The sequence below is a fragment of the Fistularia commersonii genome, chromosome 11 (genome assembly GCF_037954325.1).
Source record: "Fistularia commersonii isolate RoL2024-O1a breed Wild chromosome 11, RoL_Fcom_v1.0, whole genome shotgun sequence".
NCBI lineage: Eukaryota > Metazoa > Chordata > Actinopteri > Syngnathiformes > Fistulariidae > Fistularia > Fistularia commersonii.
The window spans coordinates 11,760,002-11,780,339 of NC_141294.1; the positions used below are offsets into that span (position 1 = coordinate 11,760,002).

Here is a 20,338-nt window from a genome sequence, read left to right on the forward strand (position 1 = left end):
GGAGCTGCATTGTGTTTTTGTAGACCCAGAAAAGGCATATGACAGGGTGCAGAGGGAGGAGCTCTGGTATTGTATGAGGAAGTCTGGAGTGGCAGAGAAGTATGTCAGACTGGTGCAGGACATGTATGCTAGCTTTGAGACACTGGTACAGTGTGCTGTATGGGTAACAGAGAAGTTCAAGGTGGAGGTAGGACTCCATCAGGGATCAGCTCTGAGCCCCTTCTTGTTCGCAATGGTGATGGATAGGCTGACAGATGAGGTTAGACAGGAATCCCCATGGACCATGATGTTTGCGGATGACATTGTGATCTGTAGTGAGAGCAGACAACAGGTAGAGGAAAATCTAGAGAGGTGGAGGTATGCTCTGGAAAGGAGAGGAATGAAAGTTAGTCGCAGCAAGACAGAATATATGTGTGTGAATGAGAGGAACTCGGGTGGAACGGTGAGGCTACAGGGAGTGGAGATCAAGAAGCTGGAGGATTTCAGGTACTTAGGGTCAACAGTCCAGAGCAACGGATAGTGTGGAAAGGAGGTGAAGAGACAGGTCCAAGCAGGTTGGAATGGGTGGAGAAAAGTGTCAGGGGTTCTTTGTGATAGAAGACTTTCAGCCAGAATAAAAGGAAAGGTGTACAAGACAGTGGTGAGACCAACGATGATGTATGGACTAGAAACTGTTACAATGACCAAAAGACAGCTGGCAGAACTAGAGGTTGCAGAGATGAAGATGTTGAGGTTCTCTTTGGGAGTGACCAGGATGGATAGGATCAGGAATGAGTCTATCAGAGGAACGGCACATGTTAGATGTTTTGGAGAGAAGGTCAGAGAAGCCAGACTGAGACGGTTCGGTCATGTACAGAGAGGGGATAGTGAATATATTGGTAGACGGATGCTGGAATTGGAGTTGCCTGGCAAGAGGTCTCGAGGAAGACCAAAGAGAAGATTTATGGACGTAGTGAGAGAGGATATGAAGGTAGTTGGTGTGAGAGAGGAAGATACAGAGAATAGGGTTAGATGGAGAAAGTCATCTCGCTGTGGCGACCCCTGAAGGGAAAAGCCGAAAGAAGAAGAAGATTGAGCGATATCTGTTAGAAAGGAGTCACAATCAGTTTTTGAGAATTTAGAACTATATAGGTGGCAATAGAATTTAAAGATTTCAGAGGATATTATAGCCTCACCTGTAATTTCCTTGATGTTAATTAAAAGAGATCTGATGCTATTTTTCTCTAATCTTCTTTTTTCTCAGCCACAAAAATATGCAGTTTTTCTCTGGTTCTTCGATCCATAAAATTAAATGTTTTTGAGCTGGGGTAACCAAAGAAACTATGTCAGAAAATGCGACCACCGAGCATAAGGGTCTCAGAGGGCCACCGAATACTGGGGCTAACAACTAGCAATACCGCGCAACTATGTTTAATCTACCGCAGGCGTCCACCAGAGGGCGACAGTTGAATTACCTTGATTTCGCCAGCAGAGGGCGCAGCTACGGTTTCCCGTGACGTAGTGGCTCACTTCCGCCTGGCCCCACTCCTCGGAATTTTCCGGAGACGTTCGGCTGCTAACGGTCGGATTTGTTCAAATCTTCGGCTACTGCACCTCCTGAAGTAAAGAAAGAAGCTAGGGGGAAAACGAAAAATAGACGACAGAACCGGATAGTCAGAGTCTCTGAGCGGAATGACTGTGCTGCAGGAACCTGTCCAGGTAAAGCTTCATCGTCGCATCGTTGTCACGTTCGTGGAGCCGAGAATTCACGAAGCCCGTGTGGATTTCGATATCCCGGCCTCAGTGGTTGCTTGAGTCCGCGGTGTAAGAGCCGCCTCCCCGCCGCAGGCCTCGCAACTATCGCTAGCGGGACCGATGGGTTTGTTTGACAATCACCATTGTAACGATAGAGTCAACCCTTGCAAGCAGGTCTTAGACATGTGAGACTTCAACACCATGTTAGTAAGCGATCCGGATTCCTGTTTAGATAAATAATGCCTCATCCCCTCAAGAAATCTACTAGATAAAGATCCGCGATGGTGTCGGTCAAAAATTAAACGAGGTTGAAAAATTTGGCACACTTAAATTATTCCACTGTGGCCATAATTGTGGGTTAGGTTCAATTTCAAGATAACAACAACGTTTGGCACATTTATTTTAAGTAAATGTTCAAAATATTTTGCGATCTTGCAACGGTCTACAGTGTCAGTTCAAACAGCCATGCAAGTTTACATTCTACTGCAATGAGGCATAACGTGTTGACTTAATTTTAACCCAATTTGTCAGTTGGTGGTATTGATTTCGTCTTGCTTTGAGCGGGGCTGTGTTTTAATGGGTGACAAAACCGATAGTGAAGTGCTCGATTTCAAACCAAGTTTTGTATCTTGGATTGATGCTAGCTCAGAATGCTAACAGCGATGACTTGGTTGCGGCTAACAACCTTTAGCTGAGCGGCTGCAGTCAGCTGAAACCTCTTTTTACCCCCAGAACTGGAGGGGGTTTCGATGAGACTGTATTTTGGTTCGTAAAGAGAATCTGGCTTTACGTCAGATCAGCCAAAGTTAGCCAGCAGCTGTTTAGCTCTTAGTTGCTTGTGTTAGCCCATGATGGTTGTTCGCCGGTTCACCCGAAGAACGTTAAGTCTCAACTGATTTCCAGTTCTGTAAGCTGCAGTTGGATATTCATCCCACTGTAGCAGATGCAGCTTAGTTAATTTGGTTAGAGATGTATGCTTTTCAGTATTCAATTTATCTGGTACACCCAAATGACGTGAGAACGATAGGCTTCATTTTATCATATCGCAAGAAGACAATTGACAAGCCAGTCTGTCAGGCAACAGCTGCAAATACACTCACTGACCGGTTACAGAGCCGCTGCATGTAAACACCAGCAACTTTCAGTGCGACACTGCAACTCTTTACTGTGAATGGGAACTTAATAAAAATATCAGGGTCTTTAAGGGACGCGGCTAAGTATGTATTGTTGCCGTCGATTTTACAACATGGCAGTGCAGTAAAAATTCATCAGCACTTAATACAAAGTATGTTAATTTATACTAAAAATTGTATCACATGATTTGTCATAAAGATTTGCATGTAGTGTCATCTCTGCTTCCTTGCACTTGGTTCCTGGCCTCCACTTATGCCTGAAAAATTGTCCCTGACCCTGGAGTTCCCTTTGCTGGCATTTAATAAGCTATTTTCAGTTTGTAGGACCCGACGTCAGTCACCGACTAAATTCAATCTAGAGATTCTGGTCTAGTTTAAGTCTTCCAGGGGTGAATGATAATCAGCAGCAGAGCTGGTGATTGAAAATGCAAATCAAGTTCTGTTTTAGATATTCCTCCACGAAATTTTGACCCCGTCTCCCAAAGGATGAAGTTTGGGCTTTTTGAGCCATTCCCTGAGTTTTCCCATTAATGTTTTGCCAGAAAGGAACGATATAGCTGTCCTAAAATAAGGGTATGACGTTGCATGTGTTTGCATCCCGTTTCCAAAACAAAGTCCTCTGTCTCAGGCCCATTTTATGAATCCTTGTTGGTGTGGCTGAGCAGTAATGTGTATTTTACCACCTGGGTATACGAAATAGACTACCCTCGATTTGTATTCAGTGTTTCAGTTTAGATCTTTCTGCCAGATTAGTTTTCTAAGCTGTTGTGCCTCCTACATTGAGTATTTGCCACAATAGAATGCTGAGTGAGTAGACTTCCGCAGCTGAAAAATAATAGCATGGATTATTTCTTGATGAAACAAGGTCACTTAAATGACACTTTAAATGTAATTTCCCCAAGCCGTATAGTATCAAAATAGATGTCAGTAAGAAAATGAATTGAATTTCCCATTGCTTTGTCATTGCCTCTTTATGATATTTGAAAATGCATCTTAATGAAAATCCTCTCCTACCCAAGCACCATAGGTCAGGTTTAATTAAGCAGGAACCTTGAGGGTGGATATTCTATCCCTGTATAGAATGAGAAGTGACTACAAAAGTGGGAATAACTGCTAAAATGTTAACTAATTTTCTGTGAAGCTGGAGAATAGGACTGGTTTGCAACCTGATACCCCCTCAAGAAACCTTTTATAACCTGTTGTAATATACGCTACTAAAAAGTTGCAGGATTTTCCTGGTGCTCATTAGACATGGAAGCAACACAAGGTGATCTGATTCAGCGACCATGTTAACTAATCACACTCACCAAAGTAATAAAGTCTGCTTGCGGTGTTTTGCTGCATTTTTCCCATCCCCAATCTGCAAGCAATCGCATCAAACAGCAGCTAATATGCAGTAATTGCAGTTTGAATATCAAAAGAAAAGAAACCCCAAGCACTGGGGGCGCCATAGCGCAGGAGGTAGAGCAATCGTCTCTGGAATCGACATTCCTGGTTCAATTTCTGGCTCCTCGTATTGTGTCGAAGTGTTTGTGAGCAAGACACTGAACCCCTTACTGCTCCCCTGGCACTGGTGGACAGTAGCCTACTGCTCATGGTTCATCCATGATGGGTTAATTGCAGAGAGCAAATGTCCCCACAGGGATAAGGAAAGGATTATTTATTTGTTTCTTTATTTATATGTTTTTTTGATTAGAAACATCCAACTATGTGTTGGGAGAGCGCAGGAAGTTTAAAGCATCTGCTGACTCGTCTTGCTCTTTTACAGTATTCAATCAGTGAATGAATGAATGAAATTGAACAAAAATGTACATACTGTGTTCTCTAATCTGCTGCAAAGCAGTAGTGTAATGTGTAGAATAGAGTGGCGTGCTAATACCCAGAGTTTTGTTGTGAAAGACATACTACTGGTGGATCTCATACAATTTGATGAACAGTGAGGAGCTTAACCTTTGTCAGAACACAATATGTCTATCATGAGCCTTTTTTCCATGATCCTCAAATGACAACAGTAAAGATACTATGAAAATTAACATTAACAAGAAAGTGAGAACCATGCCAATTATCCCCTCTGTCTATTTTTCTCTGTCTGTCTCTGTTTAGGCTGCAGTGTGGCAGGCTCTGAACCACTATGCCTACCTGGATGCTGTTTTTCTTGCTGAGAGACTCTATGCTGAAGGTACCGCTGGTCTGACTGACCTTTTGTTTGTCCCCATCTCTGTGTCGGGATTCTATTTAAACCTTTCTATTTAGGGATATTAAATATCAATTATATATATAATAGTCACATCAATGGATGTATGCCCACTTGCAATGTCAAGTTAACTTGAACATTTCCTGGTTCATCTTTTTCTAAAAATGCAATTGAGATACTTCAACATAACTATCACTCCAACTTTTTTTTAACTAACTCATTAGATGCATTTGTATAAAAGATGATCTAGATGTCCTCAATGTAGGAGTGCCAGAGTGTCCTGACACTTAATTTTCTTACGTGAGGAAGAGTAGTGACTTTGTATGAACCCTTTGTGTGTCAGGAGACTATGCTTGCTTTTGCTGCTTCACAAGGGCATTTCTCCACTTCCATTTGTGCCACTGATCATTACATTTTTTTGGCGGATGTCTAAGCACTCCAGTGTAGGCCTGTTTAGTCTGAGTAAGTCCAAATACTGTTGGACTGACCAATGACAGTGAGTTATTTTCTATTTTTATTGAACAAGTCCTATTTTGAACAAGTGTTGATCTTGTTGTCTTTCAGTGAGGTCAGAGGAGGCTCTCTACCTGTTGGCCACATGTTACTATCGGTCAGGGAAACCCTACAAGGCATACCGGCTGCTGAAGGCACACAGTTGTTCCACACCGCAGGTTCGATTTCTGTTGGCCAAGTGCTGTGTGGAGCTCAGCAAGTAAGAACAACCTAAGACACTGTCACTCTCTGACCACCTCTGAAGCCTCTGTCACATATGCACTGCAAGCCTTAAATTTGCTGGACCTTATATGATAAGGAAAATGTTAAATAATGTAGATCAGATATTGAACTGTCTTAACCCAAACTGTTCTCTCACACCTCCTGCCTAGTTTTTTAGTTTTTTGTACAGCACTTTCATCATTCGATTCACAACAGTGCAAATGTGTTACATTCTTGATGAGACACAAGCAAAATGCAAATATCTATTGAGATATGTTCTTCCCATAATATGCCAATCAAGAGCAACAAAGCTTCTTAAACATTTGAAGAAAAGATGAGTCTTGAACTTGAAGTACAGTTGCTAGAGATAGCAACCCTTAAAGTCTCTGTGTAGTTGATTTGTGAAAGGTCTATGTCAAAGTTATATTCTCCTTAATTTTTGTTCAGAATTTTTATATTAAAAGTGCATTTTTGCATGTCTGACTGCCTCTTTGTCATATAGGCTGGCTGAGGGTGAACAGGTACTTATTGGTGGAGTGCTGAACAAACAAAAAAGTCAGGATGACATCATAACAGAGTTTGGGGACTCTGCCTCCTTCACCCTCTCATTACTTGGACACATTTACTGGTAAAAGTTCTGTGTTTATTCTTTCATTTGTTTGCTTCCATTGATTTGTTAAATGACAGACTTTGGAATTTTTGTTTATTTCCATCGAGTTAAAAAAAAAGCCCTATGATCTTTCTCTTTCTCTCTGAGCAGTAAGACTGATCGTGTTGCTAAAGGAGCAGAATGTTTCCAGAGAAGTTTAACTCTCAACCCATTCCTGTGGTCACCTTTTCAGAACCTCTGTCACCTTGGTAAAACATAAACATTCATCCCCTGCCCACATCGTAGTGTCAGACATCTACGGTTGTTTCAGCAGACATCAATGTCGGTCTCTGTTCCAGGTGAAAAACCAGATCCAGATCAAGTCTTCAGGTTGTCTTCTTTTCAAAACACCTCCGTAGCCCCACCCCCGCAATCTGTTAGCCCTGCCCAGAACACCTCCCATCGCTTAGATACCGCCCTAATGGAGACGCCACAGGACACACTGGTAAATTGTTTTAACACATCTTTGATACTGTTGTCTGGTATTAGAATCAGTCTGTATAAAAGGATTAGACATAATCTGATCAATAGCTGTTTTCCACCAACCAAACATTTCGACATCACAAAAGTAAAGTTTTGTAGATTTCAACGTGCAATACATTAAAAGATCATGGAGTAAAATTTTAGTGTCTTTCATAAAACCCATCTTTCAGACCTGCGGTGAGAATACAGAACCCTGTTCATTGTTCTAGCAGATTATTCATTTCACATGTTTGTGTTAACTGTGTCACAAACCTTTTTAACATTCTGTGTACATCTTTGTACTGGCTAAAACAGGGGTCTCCAACACATAACTCCTTTCCAAGTAGCTTGCCAAAGATTGAATTAATCATACATAAATTGAAGGACTTGATCATTCATTCGACAAACCTCTACCTTATATCCAATCAAAATTCCCAAGATTCCCCTTTCTACTCACAAAAAGGGAGGATATGCCAGTTGGTTGGCAGTTTAATAGATTTGCTGCTGTTAACCTTTATGAGTTGTGCAGATGTGAAGTGGGCAGGAGTCATGACCACTGGATGTACTCATACCTATAAGAGCTTAAAAAGCACTTTATAAGCAGAATTTTGTTTCGCAAATGTAAATGAAAAGCATGTCATTTTTTTAAAAGGTTTAATGTTGCACGCATTTCACAAAAGTGCACAGTGACTTTTCACAGGACTTTGCTGATATGAGAAGGTAAAAAAGCTTCTGCTTCCCCAGCTGAAAACAACAATTGAAGGACAACAGTCTCATCTAACCAAAAAAAAGAAGAAAGATTAATTTAAAGTGGTGCCATCTTTCTGAAGCGCAAAAAGAAATTCACTGATGGCAGGAATTTAAAGGAGGCCATGACCGCAGTTGCTGAAACATTATTCAGGGATGATAAAAGAAAGATAGAAATCTTGTCCTCTATTGCCGCTATTACTGTGGCAAGGTGATGCAGCAAAGCTGTTGGAATCAGACATGAACAGTTGCAAGTGTTTTTCAAATCTCTGTAATATGGCTCAGTCAGCGGGGTTCATTTGCATGGTGCTTGATGACTTTACCCACCAAAGAAGAGTCTTTGATCTCACTTAAAATTAAAATAACAAGAAACCAAGTTGATATTTAGAAAGTAGTGAAGGACTTCTTTTCAGCATTTCTCAAACTGCATAGAGCCACATAGCTTCAAGAATCTTCACCAAGCAGCTCGGAAAATGTCTGCTTTGTTTGGGTCTGCATACCTCTATAAGGCAGCCTTTTCTGAGATGAATCATGAAGTTCAGAAAAAGACTGACATAAACATTTTAATGACTTCATAGAGTGTACCTAGGCGCATACACTCTTTGTTGTTGGCTACATGCTGTCTTTCAGCTCACAAACTTAAAAACAACGGAATATACATCACACATACAATGTGCGATACAATGATGTGAACAGATATAACAAATGAATAATGTTTTGACAAGATTCATATTTCTAGTTAATGATGTGAGATGCACAGAAAAAAGTGTATAAATACAAAATGAACATGCTGGTGATTTGAATATTTACGAAGTTACTACAAAATATTAGATGGGGACAACAATATTTTGTAAATGTTCAGGCAAAACAAGCTTTTGAAGTTGTTTGGGATTAAATAAGGTATGAGAATAACTAATAAAAAGCTAGAGTTGGTTTTGGCCATTTTCGTTTTGATAAAGTAGTTGGTAATGGAAAAAATAGTTGGGGACCCCCGGGCTGTAGTATATTTCCAGCTCCTGGGAAAAAGCATGCTTCCCTGCTTTTCCTTACATTTTTATCAACAGATTAAGTTAGAAGACATCTAGTCATATCAGATTTTACATTGTCAATTAAAGTTTGTTTTCTAATTCCCTCTTCAGGAGTTAAATCGGTTGAACCTAGAATCGTCCAATGGGAAGCTGACATCTGATCTGTCAGTGTCGTACATCGACTCCTCCCTCATTTCCCCAGAGACAGGCTCCCTATTGGGGAACACAGTTACTATGGCCTCAGCGGGCTCCTTGTTGGCCAAACAGAACAAGCCCAAAAGTGGGCGGAGTTTACTTGGAGGGCCTGCTGCTTTGAGCCCCCTAACGCCCAGGTGAGCCACACAACGTCACTGTAAAGGTTGAACGTATATTCCTTTTTGGTTACACTGAGCATGTGTATATGTGTGTGTGAATATAGTTTTGGCATCCTACCCCTGGAGCCAAGTCCTGGAGACCCCACATATCTACAGAACTATTCAACTACAATGGAAGCACAACCGACAGCCCCAAGCAAGAAGGTACTGACACACAGATGATGTTGTCTGCATACACAACCATATTCATGCTTTGGAAATGTGTGAATACAATGATCAAAACAGGCACAATAAGCCACTTGGGTTTCTTTACCATGACCTGACTGTCACTTGTATATCATTTCAGTCTGTTTCAAGGATTAGTCAAACAAAATCAGTCTTCAGTCAGAGTGGAAACAGCAGAGATGTCCTGCCCATCCCCTTCAATCCGTCACAGAGCTCTGCCCCCCATGCGAGGTAACCGTAATGAAACTCTGACTTCCTCCATGCTTGTTTTTTAGTGTTTCTCACTACCTGTATATATTTTCAGTGGCTCTCCTCAGGTCCTTAGTCCCAGCATGTCAGGTCCTCCAAATGTTCAGCCTCGAAGAAGTTCCAGATTGTTTACCAGTGCAAGTTCAACTGCCAAGGTACTGATACTTTACTACCATAGAGGTAAAGTAGTACACAGGGTTAGCAGTGACTTACTCAAACAGACTCCTGCACTCAAAGGGTGCACTAGTTAATTACAAGCATGTACCATAATATAAATAAACAGTTACGCCAATATAAAAATGATGTGCGTGTGATTTTGCAGGAGAACAGTAAGAAGTTGAAGATGAAGTTTCCAACCAAGATCCCAAACAGAAAGACAAAATGTAAATCTGCAAAAACGTCCAACACCAGCAATCTGAACGAGAGTCTGGACATTCTAAGGCTTGATGCCAGCCTGAGTCTGCCAGACACCAAGACGCCACAGTATCAGAGAGCTGCTGCAGGTACAAGGGGTACCATAAAACAGAAAATGTTTTTACTACAGTTAATTTTCAATACTCATGATTCAAGACTTTTATTGTCATATAGGTTTTAACAATATGGTGATTCAGGATATGCAATGAAATACTTACTTTACACACTCCCTTCACACCAGATGAATAGCAATAATTGATAATAACCCTAGACATGACAACAATACACAACAGTATGGGAGACAGCTTACAGAGGCGTATTGAAAAAGAAAATTCATTTTTAGAAAAGATGTTTAATTTCATTGCAAATAACCTTTACCCCTGCCAGGCTAGATAGCAACAAGGTACAATAAGACGTTTGTCCAGTAAAACATTAATCATTTTGTCATGGTACTGTTTGTACCAATACAATCTAAAAATCTTTGCGTTGTCTTGATAAAAAAGGTCCGACTTTGATGCCGGCCCCAAATTTAGCATCACGATTCATGAGTTGAAATGGAAATGATATGAGTTGATCGGGAAGCAAAATCTCCATAAATGTAGACAGTTTGATTTTATGTATATCATGTATGTACACCCGGAAGGAAAACCATGATTCTACTCAAGGTGTTGAACCAAGAGGGTTCCTGATTTGAATCTGGCAGGGGCCTTTCTGTGGGAAATTAGCATATTGTCTCCTGGTCTGTGTTTTTTTTTTCCAGGTTCTCCTCATGAGGTTTCCTCATGCAATCCAAAAATTGCATTTATGACTTCTTAAAAATTTCTAACTGGCAAGGCAGCTAACTTTGCTAATTTGGTTCTCCTCCAAAATGTGTGCCACTGATGGGGTTGGCAGGGTCATAAATGTTTCCTTACAGACATGACATGTTTTGCACAGATAAAATGTGTTTCTTACTCTGTTATCAGTAAGTGCGTGAAGTAGAAGTAGACCTCAGTAACCCATTTTGTTGCTCAACATGGATCGTGGATGTTGATATGTAAGAGTATGATGAGCTGTCGTGGTCATACTTAGTGGTGATTGATGAAATGAAGCTGTAGCCCATACAGTAGAGGTGAATTAGGGCTATTAATATTCTTGGCTACAGGGAGTATTCTCTCTGGCTCAGAAGACCACACAATTAGAGAGAGACAGAGATTGATTGATGTATATTCATTCACTCATACATTCTACTTTGGATATTCAGACTTCTACAAAGCAATCTTGTATTCCAGGTATTTGACCGGAGTAGGTCATGGAATAAAAAGTATCTCACATTAGACAATTCTTACACCAAGCTATCAGTGAAGTAAAAAAGAAAAATAAATCAGAATTTATGTAATTTTGTGTTGGTCTTTCTCAAACAGATTTTATGGTGTACAGCAGGGTGGAGTCAGGGCACCATATATTTTCTGGCCAGGTTAGGAATGCAGGCAGGCAAGTCAATCAACCTCTCTTTCTGTTGCCATGCTTAAATAATGTGTGCAGAATTTGATTTGGCATTGTCCTGTTGAAGTTATGTAACATGTTGCTTCAGAATCTCAGAATGTTAGTGCCTTATAAACAGTTGTTGTTTTTCTTTAACATACATATGTACATAGGTCAGCAGTCGAAGTAACACAATGCAACAGCATAGTAAGGGGGCTCCTTTCCTTTTTAGTAGAGGTAGCTCAGTGGCATGTAATGTTGGAAAAAAAAAACAAACATTTACTTTTATTTTCTATAGAGATTATTGGCCATCCAGGTCATTTAACTGAAGAGGCCTCTTGGAAGAGAGGCTTCTTCCATGCCTCATTTTCAAGTGAATACATTTTCAAGAGAAGAAATCAATTCCAGTCTCCACGATAAGATTTTACAAGGATTAACTTGATTTATTTGGGCATTAAATCACAGTGGCATGGCGGTTACCCCTTAACGCCTCACAGCAAGAAGGTTCCAGCAACAGGCCTGACCTTTCAGTGTGCAATTTGCATACTCTCCCTGTGTCTTCGTGGGTTTCCTCCAGGTTCTCCAGTTTTTACCCAGAGTACAAAACATGCAGTAGATTAATTGGAAATCTCTAAACCCCTCTGTGTCCCCGATTACATGCACGATAGCCAATAAATGAATGAATGATTTTCTACTTAGTTATTAAATCTCCTGGGCCGTGTGGACCAGTAGATTAAGCTCAAGGGAGACTAGCCCTCAGAAACATGAATCCTTGTCACATGATTGTCACTTTTTGTGACAAATGGTAATATTCTGGGACTAAATTAAATAACGATACCTCAGTTGGTCAACTTATGGGGTGTACAGTTTTGGCAGCCTCATTTTGAATCAATTTTTACCACATGTTTTTTTCCCAGATCCTTCTTTTTTAAGATAAGATGAACTTTATTGATCACCATAGGGGAAAGTCTTTACAAGAAGTTATCAGTGGTTTGAAACATGGTGATCAATATCTATTTCAAATGACATCTTCAAATCGTTTTATGTCCGTATTGGCCAACCCTTTTGGAATGTTTTACATATCTGATTGGCAGGAATTGACAATTATTTAAACTTTTATTAAACAGTATATCTTGTATTCATATTTCCATGATTAACTCTTTTTATTTACACTATCAAAATTGTTTGAGTATGTTTTCTTTTTTCCTTGTTTTTTTTTTTTTTTTTTTTTTTTTCTCACTTCTAATGTTGTGGAATATTGTACCTCTCCAGTTCGGTTTAATTGGGTCTGTTATTAACAGGATGTTGACAGTCAAAACTGTTCTTGTACATTCAGACAGTGTGATGGCGTTGCTACGGGAATTGGGACGTGGTTATCAGGCACTATGCTCATACAACTGCAGAGATGCGATTAGCATCCTGACATCCCTGCCACCCCAGCACTACAACACAGGCTGGGTCCTCACGCACATTGGGAGGGCGCACTTTGAACTGGCTGAATACACACAGGTACTACATGCGCACCTGTAAAAATCAAAGAAGTATTTGACACAGAGTCATTTTTAGATATCTGATAATCTACTAGTTGATCTTTGCTTTTTTTTTTTTGATGCCATGATGGTGATGTTTGCAGGCAGAGCGTGTGTTCAGCGAGGTGCGTAGGATGGAGTCATACAGGGTAGAAGGGATGGAGATCTACTCGACAACTCTGTGGCATCTGCAGAAGGACGTTGCCCTATCTGCTCTATCTAAAGACCTGACGGACCTGGACCGAAACTGTCCTGAGGTCAGAGGTCACATATCTGTGTGTGTGTCTGTCAGATGATAAGTGTGTATCTGATCATCGGTCGATGTTTCCAGGCTTGGTGCGTTGCTGGAAACTGCTTCAGCCTCCAGAGGGAGCATGATATCGCCATCAAGTTCTTCCAGAGAGCCATTCAGGTGAGATGCTCTTACAATGGTAAGACATCCAGATGTTGACGTGCTAGTGTTGGTCAGAATTTAGGATAAAATTCTTTGTTAGACCTTTTTTGGTTTCTAGTTTGAGACCGCTTTTTCATCAGAAAGGATTATAAGTTAACATTGGAGGTCATGACAGTTGGAACTTAATATTAGATCAATGTAAAAGGTCAACTAAAGGTACGGTTTGGATCTTCAGTTGAATTAAACTTTCAGATTGATAGTTTTCTTCTGTCCAGGGGAAACTCTTCAGCAGTACATGAAGACCACGTCAGGGTCATATGGCCTGCTGGACAATCATGTATTATTGAAGTTTTTGTTCTGTGATGTGGACACTGACTTGTATGTTTGTCTGTCTAACCATCTGTTTCCCAGGTGGATCCGTCCTTTGCATATGCCTACACTTTATTGGGTCATGAGTTTGTTTTGACGGAGGAATTGGACCGAGCACTTGCCTGCTTCCGTAACGCTATCCGAGTCAACAATAGGCACTACAATGCCTGGTATGTAATATCTGCTCATAAGTAGTGTTCCTTTGCCAAAAAATATGTTGTTAACAAAATTTTGTGCATGCACAGGTATGGTTTGGGAATGATTTACTACAAACAAGAGAAGTTCAACTTGGCTGAGATACATTTCAAGAAAGCTCTCAGCATAAACCCGCAGAGCTCAGTACTGCTGTGTCACATCGGAGTGGTATGTTAGCATGTTAACTTCAACTTCAAAAAGTTCACTCTGCTGTTTACATTGTGTTTACACACATTAGATTAATCATGAGGTGCTACGATTAGCTTCTGAAACCCATACTATCTCCATGGCATTTTAACTCTTCTCTTGCTCTCATGCAGGTTCAGCATGCCCTGAAGAAGTCTGATGCAGCTTTAGAGACACTGAATAGGGCAATTGGGATTGACCCAAAGAATCCACTCTGTAAATTCCACCGAGCATCCATCTTGTTTGCTAATGACAAGTACAAGGTAATCAGTACGAACAATAACCATATCCTACCAATCAAATTCCATCCTGCTTGTTTTCACATATTATTCACTCTTTACACTTTGTCAGTCTTATGTTCTTGGTCTTACACTTCAGGAGTTGTGGAGTTTCAAAAACAAAGGAAAAGAGCTATGGATATGTAGTGGCCTCGCTTTTACACCAGTAAAAGAAGAATATAGAAAAAATGTTTTTGCTTTAAATTGAAGACTTTTTTAAGACTTTTTAAGACGTCTTCGACGTCAACATCTATTGAACTGAATATTCTTCAAAGGTTGTTGCATCCGTTAGTCTTTCTGTCTCTGTCTTTGTGTGTGTCCATGTGTGACCTTTGACCTTTCCTTGTCCGTCTGCAGGCAGCCCTTCAGGAGTTGGAGGAGTTGAAGCAGATTGTACCCAAAGAGTCTCTTGTTTATTTTCTCATAGGAAAGGTAAATCAAACCTTGTTTTACCTCTGCCCTCTGATAATATATTTTACCTGCACACTTTATGATAAACATTATTAAGTCATTTCTTATTTTAGATTTCCATTAAATAACCTTTGGGATTGTGTAGAAACTGGAAGGTGAGGACTTGTCAGCGACAAGGTCATCTAAGCCTAATTCAGTAGGAGGTAAAAAAAATCAGGCTAATCCTGTAAGTAGATGGCAGCATCAGCCAGGTAAATCTTGAAATACAATTTCCCAAATGGGGGAGTGGTTAAAAGATAAAAACATTCATCGAAGCATGAAAGGAGTTTATTTAAAGCAGAGGTAAAAGATTCCCACCAGGCGCTATGCTGTTAATCACAGCTTCAAGAGCAAGGCAGACACAAGAGAGTTTGTGAATTTTTTTTTTTTACATCATTACAAGGCATGACAAGTTTCTGCTTGAGGATGCACCAAAACAAGTGCAGACAGCATCTCAGGCAGCCAGCAGCTAACAATTCTGTGTGTACACGGCCTCTCCCTCTAAGCCATGAACACTGGGACATGAAGGTTAATTGCAAAACTGATGCGGCAGTATTTGATAAGTTGTACAGCTAAATTAATGAATGTATACGGGGTGGGGGGACTTCACCTTAATCCCAGATATCGTGAAGAATTTTGCTGAACTATCATGGAATCATTTTCAAAAGGTTTTAGTCATGTTTTGATTGCAGTGTTTTCAGGAAAGATGACATTAACTAGTCGAGCCAAAATTTCAGCAGAGAATGTTGAAATTGAATGACAGAAAATCAGGTAGCTGTTGAGTCAGTGTGATTATAAAGCAGCCCTGCGTAGGCGCAAAACAGTTGATGCAGGCATGCTGTTCTGACCAACATGTCACAGCACACAGTTTTCTTCAGAGTGGCTATATGTTCTCAGAATCATAACTTTAATGTTTTTTAATTTTTTTTCTTTTATATATACACAAGTAACAAAGAACACCGTCCTGACTGAACTATTACTTATTAGTTTTTTGAACTATTACCATGTCAGATGTGATAACTGTTTTTCGACACCATCTCCCTTCAGCATGGACAGACAAGCAAACCCTGGACTGTATCAACATCTAAATTTCGACAGGTTGACTGACCTCTCCCCTCTCTGCAGGTGTATAAAAAGTTGGGCCAAACTCACTTGGCCCTTATGAACTTTAGCTGGGCGATGGATTTGGACCCGAAAGGAGCCAATAACCAGATTAAAGAAGCCATTGATAAGAGATACCTGCCAGAGGAAGAAGGTAGGCAGTGCCAACTGTGGCTTTTACTTTTACATTGGCATCTTTCAGAGAGAGTGAGACCATATCACTTCTTAATCTGAAGCCTGGCTTGGCAATATGAAACATTAATTATGCAACATAACCAGACAACACTTTATTTTCATTAGACAAATTAGATAAAATCCAGAGCAACATCCGGCAAACCGATATCCTGCCCAACACTGTCTCGGGTTGCAGAAATATCCTTTGAGGCTGCTCCTCAACTGAATCTATATCAGCATGTAAGATGGAAAAAAACAGGGTTAGTGTATATTTCACCGCCTGGGATCCCACATCCGTTTTACCTCTCTTTCATGTGCAACAGCAGTAGAGAGTGGCGAGGCACAAAAAGAAACTACTATATACAACGCATCCTTTAATTTTGTTGTTAGTAAAACATAAATACATTTTATGTATTCATATTCTTTTTTTTTTCTATCTCAACATACATTGATAGCCAATTCTTGTCAATCAGGACCAAACAGAGACAACATTGCGTGACAGACCACTGTCGAAGACCTCTAGAAACCTAAACTGACTTGTTCACTGCCTTTCAGTTTAAATTGACGAAAACATGTTCATCGATCTGGGCAAAACTGATTTCTCCTCATGCTCACACATGCTCGTCTAATCAAACTTAGCATTTCACTCACACTTAATCATAAGGTTAAGAGGGTCAAAGGCATTTTAGAGAAGTGTGATTCATCTAAGTTGGGATGTCAGACCCATGCATGGGGCCAAAATGTACAAGTCGAGGGCTGTACTTGTCTGATGTTGAGTGAAAACTTTTTGAAATAACCTTATTGCTCATATTGAGCCTAACAAAGCCTATATGTTATTGCCTATAACATATCTGTCGTTTTATAAATTTTATAAAAAATTAACAGATAAAACCAGTTGCATTTATTTGTTATGGGTCTATCTGCAATTTCCTCTGAGTAACTTCAGGTGGAAACATTTTTCTACAACAGCCGAAAACTCATTTCTTAAATGGAAAAATTAAATGCCCTGTAGTTGCAAGAGGAAAAAATAAAAAAATGAAACTGCATTAAAAACTGAAAATGTGTTAAAGTTAATTTAGCTGCTCTGTGATTGGCTATTGGGCATAATATGTTATCAAGTCTCTTAAATGTAAACAAAGCTGTGTATGGTGAAGTCTGTGATTCATTACAAGGCAGATTTCCATTCATTACCCCCGTCTTGATGTGCAAGATGGCAGTACGGACACACGCAGAGGCTCAAGGCTCTTGGCTTCTGTTTATTTTTATGTTTGTCTTTGCGGTTCCCGTACTATGTCTACACACTTCAAAACCTTATTGTCATGGCGACTGGACTCTCATTTCTTCACTTGAAGATGTTTCACACCTCATCCTCCAGTTCTGAAGCAGCCTCTTGGTTGAGGGGTGAAACGTCTTCAAGTGAAGAAATGTAAGTCCAATTGCCACGAATTCTTCGACAAAAATTCCCCATGACCTGGATGACTGAGAACCTTCACAGACGTATATTTGTACATTACTATACATGTATATTGTATATATCTACTATATATACCATATCTCCCACCCTTATCTATACGCTTATGCCTCACCTGTTTTTTTTTTAATTTTTTTATACATACTCTGAGCCGGGACCTCTCAATGAAATTTAATTATCCTTGCATATGTTACACCACTCCAAGACCAATGGGTGTAGAGAAAAATGAGTCTTTAATCACTTAAGTCAGCGGCATACAACAATCCAGCCATACATCAGTGGTCTTCAGTCTTTTACGCTCACAACAGAATGCATTTAAAAAAAATTTTTGTGCACCTTGACCCCTGACTCATCGCTGACTTTAGTGCCACCTATCGGCGGAGATGTATAACTGCATCTTTAACATGCTTATTCTGTGAACAATTTTCATTACGGTATGTTTTGGACAGTTTAACAGTTACTTTTTCAAGTGCTGCACATAATGACCATTGGAAAATCTTGAGTCAAACCTGTGTGGCAGCACCTCGGTGGCATGTCATACAGGCGGTTTGGCTTGGTATCAACCAGCAACACGAGTCAATTTAAATTTTAAAGTCAGTCAAAGATGGTTTAATTCTCAGACAGGCAAGTTTACTTTGACTATGTCTTCCAATGTGCTACTTGATGTGTTTGATTCCAAATTGTCTGACACCTAACCTGCCTGTCCGCATCTCAGCAGTGGAAGTGGATGACAGTCAGGAGAGCAGCATCATGACGGACGCAGACGACACGCAGCTTCATACGGCAGAGAGTGATGACATCCTTTAGCCCCGCTTCCCCTCCAAACTGTGACCCTGCTCGAACCAGCCCCCCGTCCCCTTTCCTGACCGGCTGAAGGAGCCGTATCAAATCATCAGATAACGCTCCGCCCCAGCCCTTCTCTTCTCCTCTAATTGGTTGAAACAGACTGCTGCTGCCCTGAATCCTTATTCCCTCTCTCACCTCCTGTATGTCATCGAGTTTGACCTCTGACATCAGAGCAGTTTTTTATGTTCTTTTTATTGTAATGGAAATAAATCAATAAAATGGTGAAAACCCCGCCCACCTCAGTCTTTCCAGATCAGTTTGTTTAGCAACAGCAAACCAGAGAAGCTCTTTGAAATCATGTTTGTGAGGAGAGCTGGCTGTTTGTCATATTTAATGCAAGAAAATCAAATTATATGAGGATCAACTATTTCCGCTGTGAGAGGAACTTTTTCTCATTTTTCAGAGAAGTAAGCAAAATTACTGAAAACATCCCATAACGCCCAGAAGTTGAAAATTTCCATTTCCACATACAACACTCATGAAAATGTATCTAACCGTCTCAAACTCATGAAATACAATATGAGTGAATAAAGGAAAAGTAAGGCCATTATGTAATGATTATCTTTTATAACACACAATGACATTTCCAAATCAACCCATCTGTACTCTCCTCTCAGTGTAGTTCTGACATTGTCCAGCAGGGGCCTGACATAATCCCAACCCATCCTGTCTCTTACTTCACTGTGTTTGTCAGTCACTTTCAGCATGACTAACATCCTTGAAAAAGAAGTCAACCAGATCACCTGGAGCCAATTCCATCCCACTTATTTTGTTTTGAATTTCTAAGCAAACTGAAAAAAACTGTCTCGCCCCATTTATTTGTGACAGTACTTCACGTTTCCCCCAATAAAACAAGTGTCAATCAAATGTCCAAATCAGAAATACTTCAATTAATCATTGAGGAAATCCTGGTTCTCAGTTGCTCCAAACAGGAAAGAATAGAAATAAGATAACAAATTATTAAAGGCAAAATGTGACAAGCGTCAAGAAAAATCATTAGATAGATATGAATACAACTAAAGGAGAAAATATGTCCAGATACTAGAATTAGGATCGAGATTGTGTGCGTGTGTGTAATTCAGTGTTACATGATTTAGAGTTAAACATTTCGATCACTATGGGCAAGAATGGCTTCCTGTGGCGTGCAATTGTGCACCTCGGTGGAATCAATCAACTGCTGAACAGACTCGTGATTGGTCAGCATGTCATGGTGTGAGCAAACGGGATTGTTGAGTATCGTCCTCATCTTTGAAAACATTCTCCTCTCAGACACCACTGTCAAGAGAGTCCAGCTCCAACCACGTACCCTTGCTGGCCTTTCGGACCAATTTGTTAAGTCTGTTGGTGTCAGCCGCTCCAGCATGCAACGATGGCGCTTGTCGGGGTAGACTTATCAAACATCCTCAGCACTGTCCAGCAGATGTCAAAGGCCCTCAGCTACCTCAGGAAGAGACATTTGGAGTTTTTTTCCAGTTCAGTTTATTGTCAATGTGGACTCCGAGGTATAGGTTGTCCTCCACAATGGGTGGATGTGGATAGCCAGCAGGTGTTTTGTACCATTTAAAATCCATAATCAAACCCTTCGTCTTATATACGTCCAGCTGTAAATTGCTGTGCTTGAAAGATGAATAAGACCAAAAACTCTTTCAAACAGCATGTTAATAGGGCAAAATCTAAGAACTAAAATACAAAAGACTCCAGGAGCGACTGAGAAGCTGCATGCAGGCCGGCGCATGCGCACATCACAAACTATAGATACTTCTCAAGTCACCGGGACAATTATATAAATCGCAATTTAGATTTTTTAAATACAAATGAATAATTTATCGACATGCATTTTTTTCACTTGGAAATGTATTTTAATAAATGGCACAAGTAGCGGGATTTTTAATTTAATCCCTGCAAGAAAGCAGAAATCAGCGGTGGATGTAATCGATACTGCGCGTTCCGTGACCACCACGTGACCACCCAACTGTCACCTTCCGCGCATCTGTGACCGCCTCTTCACCGGCACATTG

The 20,338-nt window shown here is 40.4% G+C and overlaps 1 protein-coding gene across 1 annotated transcript; it reads left to right on the forward strand.

Moving 5' to 3' along the window:
• The first annotated feature begins 1,530 nt into the window (after positions 1 to 1,530).
• On the forward strand, positions 1,531 to 18,557 carry cdc27 (cell division cycle 27). The gene is made up of 20 exons (XM_086154928.1): positions 1,531 to 1,698; positions 4,971 to 5,046; positions 5,626 to 5,773; positions 6,278 to 6,403; positions 6,536 to 6,633; positions 6,724 to 6,869; positions 8,773 to 8,993; positions 9,080 to 9,179; positions 9,322 to 9,431; positions 9,505 to 9,604; positions 9,772 to 9,952; positions 12,664 to 12,836; positions 12,961 to 13,113; positions 13,188 to 13,268; positions 13,662 to 13,789; positions 13,865 to 13,982; positions 14,135 to 14,263; positions 14,636 to 14,710; positions 15,854 to 15,983; positions 18,190 to 18,557. Exons 1-20 carry the CDS (start codon positions 1,672 to 1,674, stop codon positions 18,279 to 18,281), a joined length of 2,412 nt encoding a protein of 803 aa, XP_086011054.1. The 5' UTR covers positions 1,531 to 1,671; the 3' UTR covers positions 18,282 to 18,557.
• Positions 18,558 to 20,338: the final 1,781 nt, after the last annotated feature.